Consider the following 24490-nt stretch of genomic DNA (forward strand, 5'->3'; position numbering starts at 1 on the left):
CTCCTAAGTCTTACCGTTTCCAAGATAACCCCACTTCCGGTCGCCATTTTGGATTTCCGAGCATAGCTTCTACTTACATTTTACTCACGTATAGGTGTACATGATGAATCCGCAAACAGATTTTTGCTAAGTCTTACCGTTTCCAAGATAACCCCACTTCCGGTCGCCATTTTCGATTTCCGAGCATAGGTTCTATTCATACTTTTTGTCACGTATAGGTGTACGTGATGAATCCGCAAACAGATTTTTGCTAAGTCTTACCGTTTCCAAGATAACCCCACTTCCGGTCGCCATTTTGGATTTCCGAGCATAGGTTCTATTTATATTTTACTCACGTATAGGTGTACATGATGAATCCGCAAACATATTTTTCCCAAGTCATGAATTGGAGGGTTCTATGACCCTGTTTGTCAAAAATTCGAGATATTTGCAATTTAAGATTTTTAACGCTGGACTTGGAAAATTTTCGATTGATGAAAAAAATTGGTTCCATGACGACCTATACCAATTTTGGTATAGGAGGACAGAGGACACCGAGACTCGACCAACGCACTAAACCCGACCTCTCTACGACTATTCGTTCAAAAGTTACGAGTGATCAAAGTTTTGGGAGGGGGGTGGGCTAACTTCTTACCCCTTGACCCCAGGACCACCAAAACTTGGTATACGTATTCTACACCTCCAAAATCGACAGGGAGTATCTAACGATGCCGTATGGGGGTGTTTTTCGATATATTTTTTCGATACCTCTTACCATATTCGAGATATTTGCAAATTTAAGATTTTTTAACACAGGACTTGGAAAATTTTCGATTGATGAAAAATTGGTTCCATGACAACCTATGTTTATTTTGATATGGGAGGACAGAGGACACCGAGACTTGACCGACACACTAAACCCGACCTCTCTACGCGTACTCTACGTCACCAAAAAAAATCTCCAAATTTTGTGAACTAAGTGATGCTTTGTTTGTGTGTAAAAAAATGCAATGCTTTTTGCACTTGGTTATCATCACCTAACATGTTATTAATTGTTTTTTAAAATTAATTACAACTGAAAACTAATAATTAATATTATCTAAAATTACTAATTAATAGTATACAAATAATTGATATAATTTTTTTGTTCTTGTTGCTAGTGTTGGGTAATTATAGTTGTTGCAAAATATTAGCTCTCGCGTATGACAGTTTCTGAGTTTTGTTGGGTATATATAGCCGAATCGAAATTTTACTTGTTATGTTAAATTATATGTTAGGGTACATGGTAGGAGAAATCATTGTATATTAGAGCGCTCTTTTAATGATTTGCCTATAACTGCATACAGGGCAGCCGTAAATTTAGCATAAAATATCCTGATCCTGTTTCTTCTAGCATGTGCGACGTTTGTTGTGGTGGGATCATTGGGGGAAATGTGATTCTCCCAGTATGCCATCTGACTTACTAGCATATGCGATACGAAGAACAGGTGTGTATGTGGCTTACTAGGATTAGGCTCATGGTAATGAGGTCCTAGTAGCTGAAATGTTGTCGGGGTATTTTGCATTTTTTTAAATTTTTTTTTTTTAAGCATAGCAGTGTGTTTTCGCTTATTTTAATATCAGGCAACAATGTTAGAAAATGGCCCCAAGAATACAATTTAAAATCACTAATGTGATATGAACCTTTTTTTTACTTGTGTGTATTTGAATATGAAAGTGAGGTACTTTAAATAATTGAGGGGAACAATCACAAATAAGCTTGCAACGGTATTGGGAGGTGTCACGAGTTCAAATTTTAGACGATTTCTGTTAATCTGCTAAGGCGATATCAGTACGAAAATTTGTAAAAAAGAAGAGGCAATTTTAGCTAATGGCAACGATGAGGATGAATAATGATAATTATGATGAAATTGATGTGTGGCACTTAGAAAACAAAACTTCAAAGTGTATTGCACCAACAGCTACCCCCTCCCCAAATACAAGGCAGTTAACAGAGGTGTATTTTTGTTGGTTTACGAGTCTGAGGGCTTAAGTTAGTATGTTCACTATAGCTATACATATTAAAAAAAATGAAATGACCTGAGCAATAAAATATAACAATACCGATTCTGGCTTTTTGTCGGATGACGTAGTGGTAACGTTGTTGCAATCCCACACCCTGATGGCGTATAGACTTAAATGTTTTGCATAATATGAAATATTGTTAATGGGAATGTGTTGTTTGTAATGTTCAATATAAAAAGCAGATAACAAGAAAAAGGAAGAAAAGAAATGTTGCAGGTAGATACGGAGCCTCAACCCGAACACATATATGATCAGACAGGATGTCAACGATGCATTCATAACTAACATGTGATTATTCAAAAATTGAAATAGTGCAGTGGGAAACAATCAACTAACTAACTCTCTAGGCTTTTTAAACCCGAAGAGAGCAAAATACAAGCACAAGCGTAAATAATTAAATAAGTTCGAATCTTTTGATCTAGGTATGGATGCAGACAGGTACTAAGTTTTGTGTGTGAACACAATTGATAATGGAAAATCCCCTTCAATATAATAGCATAGTGGTAATGTTGGTCTTGCCTTGTTCCTATCGATAACATAGTGGTTACACGAAAGAAAGAAAGAAAAAAAATAAAACACACTGTCCCCTATTAAGAAATACTTCTCGAAATTATTCAACTACTTTTTTCTCTTCCTATCTTCGTAACTAAAAAAAAATGTTTTGTCAAATGTTTGGATGACTATGAAAATATTGAAACATATGATGTAATAATAAAACGTTGTTGCATTGTAATCAAATGAATTCGTTGAATATGTAGAATATGGTAGGATATATCTTAAAATGTTAGAAGCTTCCAAAAAAAAAAAAAAAACTCCTGTAGGATTTTCCGTGTAGAAGTGAGACACACTAACTAAGTAACTAACTAACTAACTCCCTAGCCTTCTTAAACCCGAAGGTTCAGCAACACAGGCCTTCTATTTGTTCCTATCTTGAGCAAGTTCTATATACTCCTTTCCATCCCTACCGATTTTCTTTAGGTCCATCTCAACATTGTCCCTCCATCTTCGTCTTGGTCTTCCTACATGTCTCTTAAGTAGGCTTAATTCAGGAAATGCATGTTATTTTTTTCTTCATAAACTTTTGTCTTCTTGTTTAATATCTAAGATACTAATGTTAAAATATCCAATAACAGTAATTGTGCCTGTGGATGCGAAAACTTGATCCCTTGCATTGACATTGAGAGTATTTGAAAATAAGATTCTTAGGAAAATATTTTAAAAGGGGATGAAGAAACAAGTGAATGGTGAAGGTTACATAATTTAGAAGTATATAATTTATGTTAGTTTCCAAGTATTATTAGATTGATGATTAAATCACAAATACTTAGGTGGGCACGAATGAGAAAGGAATAAAGGAGATTTTACAGGAATCTAGTTTGGGAAACCTGATGGTAAAGGACCAAAACGAAGATGGAGATGAATCTAAAAGAAATCTGTAAAGATTGTAATAGAATATATATAAATTTTGCTCAGGATAAGTACAAATTGAACTGTAACCACGAATTTTCCGAATCAAGAGTGCTAGAGAATTAATTAATTAATTAATATTTAATGTAATAAAGGTAGTAATATAGTATTCTTATTGAGAAGAGAATTTCTACAAAACTTATTTTTCCTCGTACGTTTACTAATAGCAGTTACATTTGACATGTTTGACTAATTGCGAATCAACGTATGGAAGCTGTTGGAAGCAGTTTGAAGACTGAAATGGTTATGCAAGGACACTTATTATAATGTTAATATTTTAATATAATGTTTTGGGAATTGCTTCTCGATAATGTTTGGTATTTAATTTAATATGTTGTTAGATAAAATACATAATTATTAGAATTTAAGGATGGAAAATATGAACAGCGAATGAATGATACGTTTGACTAATCGTGAAGATGAGTATCACAGTACGTTTTTATCGTTCTTATATAAACGTTGAAACGTTTAAGAACGTATAAGAACGTTTACCGAAACGTTTCAACGTTGTTTTCAGTGAAATGTTTTCAATGTATAGCTATAGTGAACATACTAACTTAAGCCCTCAGACTCGTAAACCAACAAAAATACACCTCTGTTAACTGCCTTGTATTTGGGGAGGGGGTAGCTGTTGGTGCAATACACTTTGAAGTTTTGTTTTCTAAGTGCCACACATCAATTTCATCATAATTATCATTATTCATCCTCATCGTTGCCATTAGCTAAAATTGCCTCTTCTTTTTTACAAATTTTCGTACTGATATCGCCTTAGCAGATTAACAGAAATCGTCTAAAATTTGAACTCGTGACACCTCCCAATACCGTTGCAAGCTTATTTGTGATTGTTCCCCTCAATTATTTAAAGTACCTCACTTTCATATTCAAATACACACAAGTAAAAAAAAGGTTCATATCACATTAGTGATTTTAAATTGTATTCTTGGGGCCATTTTCTAACATTGTTGCCTGATATTAAAATAAGCGAAAACACACTGCTATGCTTAAAAAAAAAAAATTTAAAAAAATGCAAAATACCCCGACAACATTTCAGCTACTAGGACCTCATTACCATGAGCCTAATCCTAGTAAGCCACATACACACCTGTTCTTCGTATCGCATATGCTAGTAAGTCAGATGGCATACTGGGAGAATCACATTTCCCCCAATGATCCCACCACAACAAACGTCGCACATGCTAGAAGAAACAGGATCAGGATATTTTATGCTAAATTTACGGCTGCCCTGTATGCAGTTATAGGCAAATCATTAAAAGAGCGCTCTAATATACAATGATTTCTCCTACCATGTACCCTAACATACAATTTAACATAACAAGTAAAATTTCGATTCGGCTATATATACCCAACAAAACTCAGAAACTGTCATACGCGAGAGCTAATATTTTGCAACAACTATAATTACCCAACACTAGCAACAAGAACAAAAAAATTATATCAATTATTTGTATACTATTAATTAGTAATTTTAGATAATATTAATTATTAGTTTTCAGTTGTAATTAATTTTAAAAAACAATTAATAACATGTTAGGTGATGATAACCAAGTGCAAAAAGCATTGCATTTTTTTTACACACAAACAAAGCATCACTTAGTTCACAAAATTTGGAGATTTTTTTTGGTGACGTAGAGTACGCGTAGAGAGGTCGGGTTTAGTGTGTCGGTCAAGTCTCGGTGTCCTCTGTCAGAAAGGAACGAGTTTACAATACCGGACCACTCTCCAATTTCTATGAAATTTCGCCTACTCACTAATTCTGAACTCCTAATCACGAATCTGCATTTAATAATTGGCGGTCGAGTATGGAAATCGAGAAAAAAAGCAAAGAAACTATGTTTTTTTAACGTTACGTTACTCTACCATAAGAACAGTAGCTCAACGGAAGACGCCATTTTCCCAACATGAAATCAACGTGCAATACACTGTTGCCAAACTTACCAAATGACACGAGTACACACTCCACATTGTCGTCTCCCTCACTGTCACTTTTAATTTAATCAAACGAGTCCACACTCCACATGGTCTTCTCCCTCACTGTCACTTTCAATTTCTTGGTTATCGTCAGGGGGTTTTAGGGGGTTGTAGAGCATTCCGGCGAGCCTGAAGAATTCTACTGTGCGATCCAAATTTGAATGTAGGCACCTCTTTAAGAATATATATTTCGCTAGATATCCTGAATAAAATACTTTTTTGTCCCTGAAGAATTCAAAGTGTCCTTTGCATGCCTCCAAGTCGACTCTATGCTATTGGTGTGAGCGCCGGTATCTGCATCGACGAAGTTGATGCTATGGTTAACTGTGAGGTGCTTGAAACCTTCCTGTTGTAGGTGATCGTAAGCTTTCCAGCAATCGGAAATGATTGTAGTACCCGGGAGAATCCACTGCTTAATTAAAGATATCAAAGTTCCCGCGTCCCTTCTCTCGACGGGAACAAGAAAACACCGCCCGCTTCCTCTTTCAATCCCGCCAAAAACCCATTGTCCCTCAACACGGTGACCGCGATGGTATTTTCTGCGGCCAAACTTGGACTCGTCTATTTCTACAACTTTGCCTTCACCTCCAATCTTCTCCCTATTATCGTAGAACGCATGTTCCAAAACCTCCCGACAAAAGGAAGCCCAGTCAATACCTGTCTTATGTGAAATCTCAGCCTCCTCACAAATAATGTTCAGTGCACAATTGGAGGACCACAGTTTGACGAACACACATATCTGTAGCAGAGACAATTTAGATCTAGCGAAGAAAGTTCCTTTTCGAACCGAAACGGAGTAATTGCACGCCCGACTTTTTTTCTTCGACAATACAAACCGTTTCTTACACTTCCACGTGTAGTTGTCAACCGACGCACGGTCCTTGCACAATTGTAAAACGTGCCCGCGTGGACACATGTAATCACCTTCCTGCGGCAAAACACCGAAATCCATTAATTTGTTAATGAGGCCACGTCCATCCTCCTCCACACTCCATCGAAAGAACTGCAGCACATTAACGTTCTTCTGTCCCGCCATTCTTGCACAACTAAGAATGCAACAGTGTGGCAACCCTGTAGAGAACGCAACGAATAGGTGTCATTTATCGCACAACAGTTTAGCAACATTGTGTTCTGACGTCACGAAATATCTTTTGATGTTAGGCAAGACAAGGTATAGTTCTGTTAGGAAAAATATTAATTTTTCTTTCTATTTATGCTAATGGAACCTAACCTAACAGGCCTAACCTAACCTCGTAGGCATTCCTCGTCTCGTAGGCATTCCTCGTCTGACGTCAATACACCAGGTAGCAAGATTGTTGTGCGTAAAGGAAGACCATTAACGGGCAACGCTGTAGAGAACGCAACGAATAGGTGTCATTTATCGCACAACACTTTAGCAACATTGTGTTCTGACGTCACGGAATATCTTTTGATGTTAGGCAAGACAAGGTATAGTTCTGTTAGGAAAATTATTAATTTTTCTTTCTATTTATGCTAATGGAACCTAACCTAACAGGCCTAACCTAACCTCGTAGGCATTCCTCGTCTCGTAGGCATTCCTCGTCTGACGTCAATACACTAGGTAGCAAGATTGTTGTGCTTAAAGGAAGACCATTAACGAATTAGGAAAGAAAGATGGTTCCGAATTGCTTTGTATAGACAATCACCGTGGTAAATCGCAAGGTTATTTTACAAGTTTTACACGTAAATGTACAATTTTAAGAAGTGACCGCCAAATATGAACTACAGATATGTCATCAGGACACCGAAATAAGTAAGTAGGCGAAATTTCATAGAAATTGGAGAGTGGTCCGGTATTGTAAACTCATGCCAATATGAATTATTAGTTTTCAGTTGTAATTAATTTTAAAAAACAATTAATAACATGTTAGGTGATGATAACCAAGTGCAAAAAGCATTGCATTTTTTTTACACACAAACAAAGCATCACTTAGTTCACAAAATTTGGAGATTTTTTTTGGTGACGTAGAGTACGCGTAGAGAGGTCGGGTTTAGTGTGTCGGTCAAGTCTCGGTGTCCTCTGTCCTCCCATATCAAAATAAACATAGGTTGTCATGGAACCAATTTTTCATCAATCGAAAATTTTCCAAGTCCTGTGTTAAAAAATCTTAAATTTGCAAATATCTCGAAAATGGTAAGAGGTATCGAAAAAATATATCGAAAAACACCCCCATACGGCATCGTTACATACCCCCTGTCGATTTTGGAGGTGTAGAATACGTATACCAAGTTTTGGTGGTCCTGGGGTCAAGGGGTAAGAAGTTAGCCCACCCCCTCCCAAAAACTTTGATCACTCGTAACTTTTGAACGAATAGTCGTAGAGAGGTCGGGTTTAGTGCGTCGGTCGAGTCTCGGTGTCCTTTTTGATCTTCTAACAAAAAAAACATAGGTTGTCATAGAACCAAATTTGACCCCTCTGTCGAAAAATTTTCCAAGTCCAGCGTTAAATTGCTAATGTCTCGAAAAACAGTGAGAGAGAGAGAGATAGTGCAAAAATCCTCCCCGTTGACCCTTTTGTCGATATTGGTGATGCAGAGTACGTGTACAAAGTTTTTAGAGGTCCTGGGTCAAGGGTGGGCCAATTGACAAAATATTTTTTCATCGCTCGTAACTTTCGAAAGGATGATCATAGAGAGCTGGGATTTCTTGCGTTAGCATCGTCTAGGTGTCCTCTGTCCTCCCATACCAAAATAAACATAGGTCGTCATGGAACCAATCAAAAATTTTCTAAGTCCAGCGTTAAAAAAATCTTAAATTGCAAATATCTCGAAAATGGTAAGAGTTATCGAAAAAATATATCGAAAAACATCCCCATACGGCATCGTTAGATGCCCCCTGTCGATTTTGGAGGTGTAGAATACGTATACCAAGTTTTGGTGGTCCCGGGGTCAAGGGGTAAGAAGTTAGCCCACCCCCCTCCCAAAACTTTGATCACTCGTAACTTTTGAACGAATAGTCGTAGAGAGGTCGGGTTTAGTGCGTTGGTCGAGTCTCGGTGTCCTCTGTCCTCCTATACCAAAATTGGTATAGGTCGTCATGGAACCAATTTTTTTCATCAATCGAAAATTTTCCAAGTCCAGCGTTAAAAATCTTAAATTGCAAATATCTCGAATTTTTGACAAACAGGGTCATAGAACCCTCCAATTCATGACTTGGGAAAAATATGTTTGCGGATTCATCATGTACACCTATACGTGAGTAAAATATAAATAGAACCTATGCTCGGAAATCCAAAATGGCGACCGGAAGTGGGGTTATCTTGGAAACGGTAAGACTTAGCAAAAATCTGTTTGCGGATTCATCATGTACACCTATACGTGAGTAAAATGTAAATAGAAGCTATGCTCGGAAATCCAAAATGGCGACCGGAAGTGGGGTTATCTTGGAAACGGTAAGACTTAGGAGAAATCTGTTTGCGGATTCATCACGTACACCTATACATGAGTAAAATGTGAATAGAACCTATGTTCGGAAATCGAAAATGGCGACCGGAAGTGGGGTTATCTTGGAAACGGTAAGACTTAGGAAAAATTTGTTTGGTGATTCATCATGTACACCTATATGTGAGAAAAAGTATGAATAGAACCTATGCTCGGAAATCCAAAATGGCGACCGGAAGTGGGGTTATCTTGGAAACGATAAGACTTAGGAAAAATCTGTTTGCGAATTCAACGACTCCAAGATCAAAAATGTTTATCTCAAGAATGGGAGGAACGAAGTGTTCCCGCGCGAAAATTACAACCTCGACATGACCAAAGACGATTACCTCAAACTTTACGAAGCGTTCTCGGCTTACAAACGCGTGACCGAGGGAAGCGTCGACGTGTACTACACGCCCAGCGAATTCAAAGCACGCAGGCCGATGTTCGTCATCAACACGACGAAAAGGAAGCAGGTGGTGGTCAACGATCGCACCAACATCAAGATCGTCTGCGAGTTCAACAGTCCGTTGCCCGAGGATACTCTATGCAGCGTCATCCTGGTCGCAGAGAAGTCCTTCGTCCACGACGTGAAGAACGAGAGGGTCACGGAACAGTTTTAAAAAAATAATTCGTAAAAAAAAAAATAATTGCCACATACTAAAAAAAATCAACAAGGTTATATAAAATACAATGTAAGTTAGTTCGATGCGCAAATAAAAAAAAAATAATAACTCGTGAAACTCTACAGAGGCATGGCTTCGATAGCCATGACCATTTAGAACTTGGTGTTGGGCACCACGCACCCCCCTCTCTGTGGCGGGATATTATTTTTTATTCTTTTTTTTGAGGGTCTTAACAAAAATAATTTTGATTATCACACACACACACACCGCAGAAGATCACACATGAGTTTTTTTTTAAAAAAAACAACAACATCGTAGCAGATTACGCTGAGAGCACAAGGTCGTAGTAGATTACACTGGGGGACCTTACAGTAAGAGGAGACAGCAGACTTATAGGAAAATGTCGTAAGTCATTTCAAAAGTGTAGGTCAAAGGAGCATAAGAGCAAAAAAAATTGCAGGAGGAGCTTAAAAAAGTGATGCCAGAGCTTTTTTTTTTCTGTCCACTTTTCTCTCATTGTAGGTTAGATTAACCCGTAAAACATCGTAAAATAATAAAAAAAGTAGATCAAAAGGATGGTTCCAGAACGTACCATACCAACCTTCGTCAGGCACGGAACGTGGAGAGAAAGTGAGTTTTTGAGGTTTTGATGAAATTTTCGTAGGTTTTGCAACACTGTGGCTCACTTCAGTGAATTGAAGTGAGTTTTTGATGTTTTGGTGCTGTTTTCTTCGCTGCGAAACATCGTCAGCGCAATAAACGAGGCGCGGAACGTGGAGAGAAAGTGAGTTTTTGAGGTTTTTTTTATCCTCACTTAATGTTTGTGAACCGGCCTGATTACACTACTAGCACGTAGAGGCTCTCGTGTAGTTTAGCACAAAGAAAGGATAGGTTAAGTTATATCACGTAAGATCGTGGCATTCGTACCAAGTGTGAGTGGGGAAAAAAAGGGAAGAAATGGGAAATTTTGCTAAAACATCGCTAAGCGCTAAAACATCGACAAAAATTGTCAATATATGTCAAAAAGTGATATTCAATTGATAAAAAAAGAGGCTAAAAAAGCACTCGTACCAAGTGTTATTTTGAACCGCTCAAATAGCACTACTCGGCCGCCATATTGATTTTATTCAAATACTATTTATGCACAGATGGACTAATCGGGACCTATAATGGCGGGACAAAACAATTGGCCTCATTTAACTACCTAGAAAATCGAACCCGCGACCTCTTCATTACCAGGCGACAACATTAACCACTAACCCAAGGCCGCCATATTGATTTTATTCAAACACTATTTATGCACAGATTGACTAATCGGGGACCATTATGGCGGGGCTAAACAATTGGCCTAATTTAACTACCTAGAAAATCGAACCCGCGACCTCTTCATTGCCAGGTGACAACATTAACCACTAACCCAACTCGATTTTCGAACTCAACCATTTTGTTGCCTTTATTTACACACAGGCTAATCGAGACCATTCAATATTGACATCGTCGCCTTGTAATCAAGGGGGTCCCAGGTTCGATACTCGGTGGAGGCACATAGTGGTCCGAATCACCACTTTTCAACTGTAGGTCCAATCCTGATTAGTCTTGCCGTGCATAAAACGGACTTGAAAAAAACTAACTCAATCTATCAATCAATCAATATTGGCTCTACCAGGAATCGAACCCTCGACGCCTCTTGTTTTACAGAGCAATAACCTTAGCCGCTAAGCTTTCGGGGGTACAGCACCTTCGGCGCCATCTTTAAATCATTTCTTCATGTCCTTGCATCATACGCAATGGTTGCGCGCGTATTTCCTCCACACACACACACACACACACACACACACCCCCCACACACACACACACACAAACATACGCACGTGTTAGGTTAGCATACATCAAGAAACAACGTGACAAATCCATTGACCCCCTCCCCCACCGATTCCGAGGTCTTCAACGTGATCAGACACGTTCTGCTGACTCAACAATAAAACAGCTCGTACCCCGCTACACCGGATGTAACATAACACCAGTCGCATCGAATTTTTGCTGACGCGTAGGAACGAAGTGTTGCCTCTCTACTATTACACTCTGTATCGGGAATCTGAGGAGCAGCGCCACGCACAGCGGTAGAGAAGGGGAGAAAGCGAGTGGACACAAAAACAGTGCACGTTGCTGCAAACAGGTGGAGGCTGAGACCGCGTTTCCCCTCCATGCACTCACGCACTCATTAATCGAACCCTTCGAGTCCTACTTGCGCAAGGGACTTGTTATTGTTTTCGTTGCTCCAGAGTTTCCCGGGATGTATTGTAACATATCTAGTCCTCTTTGAAAATATTCTTCATTTTATGTACACATAAGTACGCTATATACGATGTACGATATTCTACAACTAATTTTGAAAAGTAGTTAATTTTCTTGAGCAAACACTAGAGAATTGTATCAGGAAAGTCTGTTGCAGTGCTCGCACATAGCAGAGCAGCTATATCCTGATCTCCGCTAACCACGGAAGTCTCCACGAACAGTCCTGCAGCCACATGGTATTAGACGAAGAACGTCGTCAGCAGCAACAGATTGGGTGGTTGAAATTGGGTTCAAACCTTGGCCAAGTTTTCTTTTTCCATCCCAAGTCAATATGTTGTAGTTTGTTTCCAAACCATGCCTGGATTTGTAAGTGAGCCCTGTAAATATGTTCACCTGCTGGTGAGGCAGTTGGAGGGAGCCTAGCCAAATTAGAATGAGCTTTTTAATACGTTTTGCTTGTTTCAATTATGAAGTTAGAGTTACGAGCTTCATCTAGATGTTTGTATTTACTCAATCGAAACAAGAAAAGAATGAACTTTTTCTTTTTGTAATGAATTCTTCCTGAGAGCATCCTCCTTGGCTGAAGATGGCTGCCTGATCTTTTGCATCAGATGATAACAAGTTCTACTGTTTTATCTTCCGCAACGCCACTCCCCCTAAAAAAAGAAGCCGTTTATTGGCCATGAGGAAACATATCTATGATCATTTCGGTGAATGAGTTTTTGGATAGTGTGAAAGACAAGGGACTTCGGGGTCAGTGCAACTGCAGTACCAGCAAATCTACATCTGATCCAACTATTATAACTTTTGACTAATCATCAATTTTTGTATACCGATATGAATTATGTCAACATCAGCAACTCCTTCTTACCCCTAAAACAAATTTCTGATCAACAGCATTAGCTAGTCTCCTTTTGTTAGATGCATTAGCCTGGTTGTTCTTTCAAACCTCTTAGTGACGACACAATTGATGTTGTTTAAATCCTAGGAGCACCCCCATCCCGCAGCTAACCCCATGGCTCGTCCAAACACCACCCAGACAACATTTATCACTGCCCTGAAGATCTCTATAGTCCTTGATTCGTTCACTTTTAAGTCCTGTTATCTTTGTTTCTTTTTGACAACTGGAACATGACAGAACACCAATAAGGTGCTTAGTTCGTTTGAGTTTTGTTGTAAGGCCACTTTATACACAGATAGGATACTCGGGACTTAACCTACAGTTTCAAGTAGGATCCGAACGATTATGTGCCTCCACCAAGTACCAAACCCTAGACCTCTTGGTAACAAGTCTACGACGTTACCACTACGCCATCCAACCATCCATACAGCCAATAAAACTGTAATTGCAGTGAAATTTCAGTTGGTTATTGAAATGACCATTGCCTGACAGCTGATATTATCGCATTACCTATTGCTATTGATCTAAGTAGAGTCATCACTAGGTGCGGTCTTTGTCTATTTGCCTTTTATATTCCTTTGTAGTAAAACATAGGCTTTAATGTTTTAAGTTCGTTTCATGGTGTTTCTAGTTCAAAGACGTAATTTTATAGTGCCAAAATTCGATTCAAAACAAATTAATCACACTTATTCTCAGAAAAATAAGAGACGAAAGTATTCCCACTGATGCCAGATGAAACAAAAGACAATAGCCCCGTTCGGTGGGCCAGGCAACTTCAAGTCGGCTTGAAGATCTTGCACGTTTAGTGTTCGGCGGGCAGAAGTTGGCGTCACGTCTAAATATTGAAAGAGTCCGGCCATTCAGTCGGCTTACAGCCATCTTGCAGCCATAGGAAGTCAAGGAAAATTTGACTCGTTTCGTCTGCACAAGACCTTACAAGATGGCGGCGTCCGTGGAGATATATGCGATTTGGGATAATGTTATTGCGGAGATGGATATAGTTATACTTGGCGATGTCTGACAACATTTTTTGTACTGAAGATAAATAAATGGTACTTGAAAATGTTGAAATATTGGTTTGAAGTGAGAGAAGTTCATTGTTTTACAAGGGTTGGATAAAAAGTAATGGCAACACTGGTATAATTGGTACTTGACTGTATTAGCAGAGGAGCACGTGTTACATTCCTTCAAAGTAATCGCCCCTCATCTCTACGACCTTCTGTCACACGTATGGAAGGCGTCGTACACCGTCAGCGCGTCCATCTCTGTCGATGTCCCGCAGTGACCGCCCTATAGCACATATGATGGCTTCGCGCGTGTCGTAGTTCTTCCCGCCCAGTGGTTCCTTCATTTTGGCAAAACGGTCGTAATCACACGGTCTCATACCGGTGAATACGGCGGATGTTCCAGTAACTCCCACTACCAGTTATGCAGGAGCGCCGTCACATTGTTCGCAGTGTGACACCTTGCATTGTCAAGCAGGATGATGGGACGCCGTGCCGTCGCTTCCTTCTTAATACGAGACGAAGGTGGTGTTGCAAGAAGGTGCAGACGTAGGCTGCGTTGACCGTCTGCCTGATAGACGTTGTTCTTGTTGCCTAACCATATTGTTAGGGCGCTTGCACTCTCGTCCTCTGCTTCAGAGCACTGCTGTTTTTGACTGAATAACATACAATCGCTCCCACTCACTATACTTCCTCGTCTGACATTCCTTTATTCAACCACGAAACGCTTGTGGTGCTGTGACTCGCCCCTTTTACGGAACAGCAGTGTTGCCATTACTTTTTATCCAACCCTTGTATATGAAGACCTCGTTCACTGAATATCTTGCTGCTTCAAAGAACGAAGAGCGTGACTTCGACACAAGATTTGAACAATACAATCTACTTTAAATAATGCTAAATAATGAGACCTAACGTGGTAACATTTTTTTCTATTTAGAACAAATATTTGATTGAACACGGAATATTATGTAGCTGAATATGAAAATGAACTCAACATTGATTTTAATTACTTAAATACAATTAATCGTATGACCAAAGATGATATACCATATTACCCCCTTTCCGAGAATAGTAGCTACCTTTTTCATTCTTTCCTAAATATATTTATTCTCCGTAATTTTTCCCTTTGCAGCTTGTATGCTAGTTGTTGCATTGACTAGTTTCATTCACAGACCAGACCGCTTGTGACCTTTTTTGTCGTCCGGCGATTCAGCTAAGATGATCTTAAGCCGGAAGTTGGTAGTCACGTGTTTCCTCTGAGATGCACCTTGCAGTTGTCTGGCTCGCCGAATGGGGCTATTGCGAGGAAGGTACAGGACAGATATTTGTGTCGCGGACAGGTAAAAAAATGATTTTTTTTCGGATTTGCCGCCTTTCAATCATTAGATGCAAGTTCGCTCTTTGCACACATCAAAATCAAAATATTTAATTTTCAAGAATTCCATAGATGCCTGTAATTGTGTAGCACAAACATACTTTGGAGTGGTAGAGTAAGAGGTGCAGCACGGTAAAAATATTTATTCAATTATGAGACAACTGTAACTTTTTCAGATTTTTATTCCTGTAATATGATATCCTTGAAAAGTGATACGGAGATTTGGCCCAAAACTCTTCGGCGTTATGAAGATGGAACGAAAGTAATCCTAATGGATTTCTTCGATATCCTAGGAAAATATCTAGTTGTAGAGTGCCACACACGTAAATTTGCCGTTGCGTAGAAACGAATTTTCGTTTCGTCTCCCTCTCTCTTAGCATCATGTGTTCTACCCTGCTCGAAAACCTTCGCTATTGTTGCCACATTGTCATTCCTTTCCTGGACACACTCGCGCAAACATCATTGAAAACAATTGAATAGCACTCCAGCTCGCGGTTCCCCCCGTTCGGTAGGGACGCTAATGTGGCAATATAGCACGGCGTAGTGCTTGCTTCTTTTATGCAGTGCATGTTCATTGGCTAGCTAGTAACTAGTGTTGCCAACTGTAATAATGAAGCACTATTTCTGTCAAGGAAGGGGAAAAGGCAGGTAAAGTGGCTGTGAGTTTTGTTGGATTGGAAGCACCATATTTTTATTTTATACTAAGTATTTGACCGGTTTGACGTTGTGTGCGTGTATTGCGTGTGTGTATGTAAAAGTGTGTGTTTGCTAATAAACGTTAAATTCCATAATGCCTCCAGTTCTGTCGATGTTGAAATCAAAAACCTTCCATAGCCAAGCTCGGGAAATTCTAAGCAACGTGCACGAGTTCATGAAGGAGGAAGCCAGCCATGGTGTTAGCATCCCAATAAAGCATTTTGGCAAGAGAGCAGCGAACAGCAGCAACAAATTGTTCATATTTCATAATTTTGGAATTATTCAAAATAAATAAATGATGTGGCTCCAACATCATTTCAACTCTGGCTCCGGCACGTGTTCTTGTAGAAATTGCATAGAGGAGGCTGTCATTTTTGCTGCTTAATGCGATACATATTGTTTTCTGTGTTAAAATTGCCATGCTTTGATGGGTGACCAAGTTCATAGCAGGGCCGGCGGAAGGGGAGGGCGAACCGTCCCATCGTCCAGAGCGGCAAAATTTGAAGAGAAGAAAAAAATAAGCCTATTGAAAACTGTGATCGAGCGAGATATTCTTTTGCGCTGAATAGTATTGAAATAGCATAAGAAGTCTCATTATTTATTTTATATTTTGATGTTTTAGTTAGGAATATATTGATTTTCAATTTTCCGTTGCTGCGTAATGACCCGGGGGGGGGGGTCGAAATAGAGCGGCATCTGCCGCCACCTCCCAGGGAGGCAAAATGACTAGCGCCTGCCCTGGTTCATAACAAAAGAAAAAGCCGCGCAGCTTATCGTCTAGTGGCAGTATATGTACTTGTTATTGTTGTGGAAGTCGGCATCCTTTGTAAATGTACAACAAAGGCAACCGACTGTCGCCGATCTCAGAGAGGAAATAATAATACTGCTTCAGGAGGAGTGTTATGGTGCAATTGTAGCGATTTAACACGTTGGCATGTTATTATCTGCCGTTGCAGTTCCATACCAGTGTATACGGGTTTTGGGAGTGAAAAGTTAGAACGCCACCAGTGCATTAATGCAATGAAAAATAATATATATATTTTTTTATTTTGTTTGAAATCACTCAAATAAGGAATCGTATGAAGAAGTCTTCTTTGCAGCATTTTTGGTAATTTTACTTATGTGTTAGTTCATATTTTGCAAATTTTTAGTCCATATGTATGTAGCTACATACAAAGCCACTTGTTAGTACATATTAATCCTAGTCCTGGTATAATGCATGACGTTTAAAACTCAACGTTAGATAGACCTGAATTCTCTAATTTTATTGTTGTACGTAACAGCTGTGCATCGGCGCACTGCAGCGATTTTTCTATCTGCTCCATTAGCAACACTGCTTCTTTAGTTGTTTCGCGCATCGCACGGCAGAATTATCTCCGCTGGACTCTATTCTCTGTAACAATTCCAGTGTTCGATGCAGCATGTGAAAGGACCTCTTCATGTTTGAAAACTTCGAAAAGTCTTACTCAAAACAGGATGCTGGATTCCAGCTGCCTCATTTGGCTGTCCTTGCTAATGAGAAGAAGATGTCAAGTCTTCTTGAACGTACCAAAGGTGGGCAATGTAACAGAATTCTCCTATAGGGGAATTGCGTTTCACTAAGTGACTTTCGTTGTTTTTAATACTTAAGAAAATTAATTTCTTCCAACGTCATATTTATTTGCAAGAAAATTAAACTAAACTCTTCGAAACCTTTTTTTCGTCATTTATATTATTCTCTTATAACTTGAGTTTTAGTATCAGTAGTTTCATCTCAAGAAAGACGTTATAAATGGGGAAAGTATTTAGACCATTTTCTATCTGTGTTTCAAAACTAAAATAGGCCACTTACGGTAGTCCCCACGAATAAGAAGATAATTAATGCCTTTATTACAACGAATCATATGGGGATAAACTCGTAATCAAGAACTAAATTTAGGCAGTAATCGTTCACTCTGAAAAAAGGACAAACACAAAATACCATATATGAATATAATAGTAATAATAACAACAACAATAATAATAAGTATTTATATATTGATGCTTGTAACAGAAAGAATGAACAAAAGAAAAAACAGAAACAATGCAATGTTCAGAATCAACTTTAAATAAAGTGTACAAGGTTTGCTTTGCGCGGGCATTACTTTCTTCTCCCACGTAGCAAAATTTGGCAAATAACTTCTTATAGCCGATGAATCATAGATTAACATGATGTTAGTTTAATTACGGTCCACCAATGGACACGGCAGGTATAACGTGGGAAAGACAGCCTAAACTTTCGTCATTTCCTTCAAATCGCCGCACTTTCGCAATACCGTGGCTGCTTGATCGTACCGGCAACTTTCAACGCATTGTTGATACCGATAATAACTTCCAGCTCAGCTTGCTGGCACAAAGAACAAATTGTCTAAATTCTTAACCTACGCCAGGGTTTATATTTTATATATGTATATATGAGGTGTGTTCCACACTACCACACAACTATTAACATATTCGTAAGTATATATACATATATTAAAATAAAACACTGAGTTTATATACATTTGGTACGTGAGCAGGACCTCACGTTACAAGTGAAGTAAAATAAACTAAATCCATAAGTAAATGAATCAATCAACTTGAGAAACTAACAGAGCTACAAAGCAAAATATGGTGAACCGTTAGACTCTCCAAGTAATACGAGGGTGGTTCAATAATTATTGTCCCTGACATATAAGCAGTATTATTTTTCCACAAAGTCCCCCTTCACAGTAATGCACTTCTTCCACATATGCTGTAAAGCCACTATGCCAGCTTCAAAGAATGTCTGTAGCTGAGCCGTGAGCCATTCTTCCGCAGCGTCCATAACAGCAGCATTTGAGGGAAAATGCATCCCCTTGAGGCGCTCCTTCAACTTTGGGAACAAGTGAAAGTCACTAGAGGCGAGGTCGGGTGAGTAGGGAGGGTGTTCCAACACATGGAAACCAGCAGCATGGATTGCGGCACCAGTAACATGGCTTCTGCGTGCTGGAGCATTATCGTGGTGAAACAGCACTTTTCGCCGCAACATCCCACGCCGTTTCTCCTTGATTGCTTCTCGTAACTTAGGGATTAGGGCTGCATAATAGTCCCCAGTAACAGTGTGTCCCACCAGGTAGTCAATAAGGAGCACACCCTTCGCATCCCAAAAATTGTGGCCATAACCTTGCGTGCTGATGCTTGCACCCTGAATTTGCGGGGGGGGGGGGGGGAGGTGAATTGCTGTGCCGCCACTCCATACTCTGTCGTTTGGACTCGGGATCATAGTGGTGGAGCCATGTCTCATCCACTGTCACACACTATCACAGAACTGCTTCAGGTCTGCCCTCATCAGCTCCAAACCAGCCCTTGAACATTGAACTCTGTCTTTCTGTTGTTCACGGGATAACATTTTGTGGACCCATCGCGCTGACACCTTTCTGAATCCCAAGTGTTCATGCACAATGGGTTCCACTGAGCCTACAGAGATGTGCATGATGTCTGCTAACTGTTGCACCGTGATTCTTCTGTCAGCCATAATCATGTCATGCACAGCATCAATGTTTTCTGGGGTGGATGCTGTTGTTGGAGGACCAGCACCAGGGGCCTGTTGACAGCTTTCCCTGCTGCAACGGAAATCGCGGCACCAGTTTTTTACCACCTGGTAGGTAGGAGCCCCATCACCCAACACACTGACCATGTCCTCATGAATCTCCTTTGGGTTTAGCCCCTTTTCCTGGAGGTACTTGATGACAGCTCGTTGTTCGGTTTTCTCCATTTTTCAAACTAAGTGCCACCTCTCACACCAAAAACGAGAAAAACAAATTTACTATAGCACCTACGGTTCTGAAATTTGGCATATAGGCATCTAAGACATTAGGCTACAATATCCCCATCATTCATTGCAATTCATATACTTTAAGTACGCCGGGGACAATAATTATTTAATCGCCCTCGTAGAAGTGTGTAACATAAATTACCTCGATCTAACTGTCTGACAGTGACATGCAACAGTCGATCTCAAGTGGGATATCGTATCTCAGAAGCTGTTAAGTCATAATCATAGTGATAACAATTTAGTGAATTTTATGACCTAGAAAATACATTTTAACGCAACATAAATTACCAAGATTGATCTTCCAATATAACTATGGGAACTAAATAATGGATGGACATTCCATTGTCACGGCTGGGACACGGGGACTATATTTTTCATACGTATTAAAGTAACTATTCTACTGATAGTTAAGCAACATTTATCTTGCAGTTTCTGTGCAATGAAATATGAAACTTAACACTTGATTAAACATAACTACCCTCAAAATTCTTTCCCAAATTTGTAGCTAAATGTGAACAATTATGTGTCACACGTGGGGCAGACAAAACACTGCCTCTTCACTTAATTAGAAGTTTATTTTATTGATTGATTGATTTCGTGTTGTAAGTCCACTTTATGCACGAAAATGCTAATGAGGACTGAACCTACAGTTTAAAGTAGGATCCGAACCTCTATGTGCCTCCATCGGTTATCGAACCCGGGGCGCCTTGATTACAAGGCAATGAAGTTTATTTTAATTTCAGTTAATTCTAAAATCATGAAAAATAAATTATTTAAGAAAAACATTCACCTTTAAATATTTTAGTGGAATTGAGGGGCAAATGTAACAGTTAAAGGCGAAATTTGTTGTTTTTTGCTGTTATGGGTGGGACACAATAAAAAAAACATGTAAATCAAAAAGAAACTAATAATATGTCAAATACCCTGAACTTTCCAACTTAATTATGGGTAATACTTGAATTTTTATCCAACAGACAAATTTAGATTATTCACTAACAAGATATGATAAAGTTAAAGCATTGCATTTAATTATAAAAATTGAGGTTCAGGGCACTTTGACCCATAAGGTTCTAATCTTGTGATATAATAATCGAACCAGTTCAAACTGTGAAGGAGAGAATTGGCGAGCTGAATGAATTTCTAATATTTTCTAGTGTCTCCTTGGGCTTGGATGGAGGGATCGAACCGGTCGGTTGACTCTCTTAAGTTAAATTACTAAACAGCAATAACAGAAGTAAAGTTTTGTTAATTGCCATTCTACAGATTGATTGGTTTTTAATTCACCTTTCTGTCACTTTGGCTAATCGCAAAGATGAGGATGACTGATGACATGGTGAAATTCATGAAGGAACATTCACAAAGAACCCATTCCCAAGCGAGGATTCGAATCGGGGACCCCTGGCGTTATAGCGTCCTGTGCTAGCCACCGATGTGGTTATTTTGTGCTTATTGTTTACATTCTATTCTCAGGTGTATTCCAATAGTTCTATATTCCACAAATAACAATGTTTTCAAATTTCTATTTAATTTTCCTTTACCAGTACCACTGAACAGTCATGCTAATTCTTTGTGTAGAAAATACCTGTACAACTAATTGATACGGTCTTACCAATGATTGTTACAATTAAGACCATGTCTCAAAAGTTATAAAACGAAATTACCAATATTGCAAGTAATTTATGCAAGGAAAAAATCGAAAATCTTTAATAACATGAAAAATTGTCAATGATATTTTAGTAGTTTTTTTTATAGGTTCACATTTAACAAAAAAAGGATAGTTCGAGGGGGCATGGCAACCTTGCCCCTCCTTGGGTACTAGCTTTATTACATCATGCAAATATAAAATTTCATGCAATGAAAGAGGAAGTATGAGATATTAGTACAAGAATTTATTTAATATTTCGAACGACCTGTCTGTCTGCCAGACAGAGAGCGCTACGACGCCAGGTGTCCCGGGTTCGAATCCCGACATGGCCATGGATGTTTGTGAGTTTCCATTAAACATTTTCATCATATCAACACTCATCCCCATCTTCGCAAATTAGCGAAAAGTGGCACAAAAATCGAAGTAAAATAAAGCAAACCAATCAATCAATCAAGCCGGACAAAGAGAGAGAGAGAGAGAGAGAGAGAGAGAGAGAGAGAGAGAGAGAGAGAGAAAGAAAGAGAAAACCAACAATCGGTATTATATATCTGTCTGTTCCTATCAAAAGAACAAGTATAAATTATTAAAATTCCTTGGATTCCATAATTAGTTAGAACACATTTTGAGTTACTTTTTGTATTTAGCATTATATGTCCTTAATTTTATACAAACTCTTATTTTTAACTCTCTGGAATACTTAAAAAAGTTCTTACATAAAAGTTCTAATACATTTTACAAGAAATTACGTTGGAAATATATACAAATATAGAAAAATAATAAATCTTATGGAAACTACTATTTGGGTACTCAATTACCAATACCCCAGCCAGGACACCAACCTGGATCCCAAGTAGCGAGAGCGTCACGCAACAGCTTAGCACCAAGTCCGTGCGGGTTTTCTTTGAAGCACGCATTGCTTACAAATGTCGAAGGAAGAACCTATTATTTATTTATTTATTTATGTATTTCGTCTTCTTCTACATGGCGAAGTTAAGGCTGTGGAGCCTTTTCTTCCACTTGACCATTATTTTTGGTGATGAATGTCACATTATATTTTGTAAAGTTCTTTATCCCAGTCGTGATATTTATGAAGCAACAGTAAATGAAAATACAAGATTTGTAGTAATCAAGCATGAGACACGAAGCAACTGCCCCTATCGCTCATCAACTACAGGGCTCATTCTGAAGGTGAATTAAAGTATTATATTATACTATAATATCATTACGAAGTACTTTATCGAGATAAAAATTGTTATTTTTTTCACGATGTTCGTATCCTCAGAGAACTTCCACTCAATGTTACCACGAACACAACAAAGCCTAAAAGCTTGCTGAGTCATACACCACCCAAGATCGTTGCTCTGATTGGAGTAAATTCACTTTTCGTAGTTGCTTTCCTTCTTCCTTGTTTGAGCTGAGTCACGTGTCGTAAAAGAGCTCACTTTTCATGTATAAAGTCCGCGCGTTCATTATATCCCCAGCGGTTAACAAAGGGAGCGGTGCTCTTTGTTAAAAGAAACACCCAAGCGGGCGGTTTTCTTTTGAAGAAACTGGAGTAGGAAAGCGATGTTGCCAAATTGAAGGAAAGGGTAAAGAAAAAGAAAGAGAAACAAACAAATTAAACAATATGTAAAGAGAAGAGACTCACGCACCCGCCTGCTCCGCCTTGCAACTACAAGAAATGTAAAGAAAATGTGGCAACAACGTCTGAGTGCACGCGCTTATCGGAAGCGGTCTGGCTATTGTTGGCTATTGTTTCCAGTGTTAAGTTTTATCAAAGGGTTGCCGATGGGGATATAATGAACGCGCGGACTTTTTTTTTTTACCAATGGAATGACACGCCTGGAACAAGCCCCAGACTCAACTTAAGGGAGCAGTGGTTTTATCGATGGTTGAAGGTCGCCTTATCTGAACAGCTTTTCCATAATAGTTGAGTTTATACTGGCGTGTTGGACAGTGGAGATAGAGACTGGCGTTCGAAGGTAAGTTTTCACTATTTTTACACGTTTACGTTTTCTGTTTAGATTGTCGTATCCGAAATACGAGTATATCAAAATGTGTTTTAAGATATAGGTATAATGCATGGGGTGGGGTGGCTGCTTATATATTAGCATAGCAGTATCACCGCGTTGAAAGTCCCAGATTCTCTGTGGCTTAGCCGTTGCGAAATTCCACAGGCGAAGATTGTGATTTTTATGGTGTCCATAAAGTAATTCCCCGCTCGTTTGGACCAACGTCGATTTGCTCGCGAGAAAGAGTAAACTCAAAGTTATCCCACGAATCGGCTGATTACCTGTTGCTGTTGCACAATGAGAAACAGCGGGTAACCTCGAAGCAGTGGCGTAGCGGGGAGGAGAGACGAGGTGTAGGGCCCCGGAATGTTCTCTATAGGCTACAGAAATTTTGTGTAATACCAAAATTTCAACAAATTGTGTTGCTTATATCGAAGATAGATGTTGAAGAAATATATGTTGTCGGTCAACAATCGCAATTTGATCTGGAAACTCTTCGACGCGATCATTGTATAGAAAGAGCTGCCCTTTCGTTTATTGTAGATGAACTTAGACATATGAACAATCTGAGTTAGCTCAACTGGACGAATAAACGTGCACTGCAAGCAACTATAGAAGTTCATTTTTATTTAATATGTAGGAAGTGGTCCATCTGCCGAATTACTCACTCGCAACCACTCTCTTCCTTATTGTCAGAGAAGAAAGAAACATGGTAATTCATTCACGAACTTTTACCGCTTTAATACTTACATGTGGTATTTAAAATGTTACTTCCCACGAAATATATTCAGCGGGACTCCAAGACATATTCAAATAAGACCAAAGATAAATATTCCATTATGTTATTCCGTTACACGTTACGGACTTTCATCTGTATTGCGAAAAGGAAATTGATTTTTCATTTAACTGTTAAAACACTTCAAAAGGGCCCAAAACACTCAGGAGGTGGGGCTGATTGCCCTAAGGGGCAATACAATGTGATAAAAAGTATTGTATTTTACGTCCCTCTTCCGTCTCGGAGGGTACCGTGTACGTGTTAAATGCCATCATTATTTTGAAGGATTTTGATGTTCATCTTCCATAATGACGTTTTATGGAAATTTCTGTCGACCCAGTTTTGAGTGTTTTGATATATAATATTTGCAAAGTCTTGCTTCATGAAAAAATCGAAAAAATGTACATT

General features: G+C 39.0%; 2 protein-coding genes across 3 annotated transcripts in view; one reads left to right on the plus strand and one right to left on the minus strand.

Moving 5' to 3' along the window:
• Positions 1-5692: 5692 nt before the first annotated feature.
• On the minus strand, positions 5693-6535 carry LOC145980931 (uncharacterized). The gene has a single exon (XM_083114016.1). It carries the CDS (start codon positions 6533-6535, stop codon positions 5693-5695), a length of 843 nt encoding a protein of 280 aa, XP_082970142.1.
• Positions 6536-23169: 16634 nt separating this feature from the next.
• Positions 23170-24490, plus strand: part of LOC145980659 (TNF receptor-associated factor 4-like) — a 123156-nt gene continuing 121835 nt past the window's right edge. For both annotated transcript variants that reach the window (XR_014440868.1, XM_083113712.1), the window contains exon 1: positions 23170-23277. The gene's annotated coding sequence lies outside the window, so the exon portion shown is untranslated. The remainder of the gene's footprint in view (positions 23278-24490) is intronic.

This window comes from Lepisma saccharinum, chromosome 28 (assembly GCF_977018435.1).
Source record: "Lepisma saccharinum chromosome 28, izLepSacc3.1, whole genome shotgun sequence".
Taxonomy (NCBI): domain Eukaryota; kingdom Metazoa; phylum Arthropoda; class Insecta; order Zygentoma; family Lepismatidae; genus Lepisma; species Lepisma saccharinum.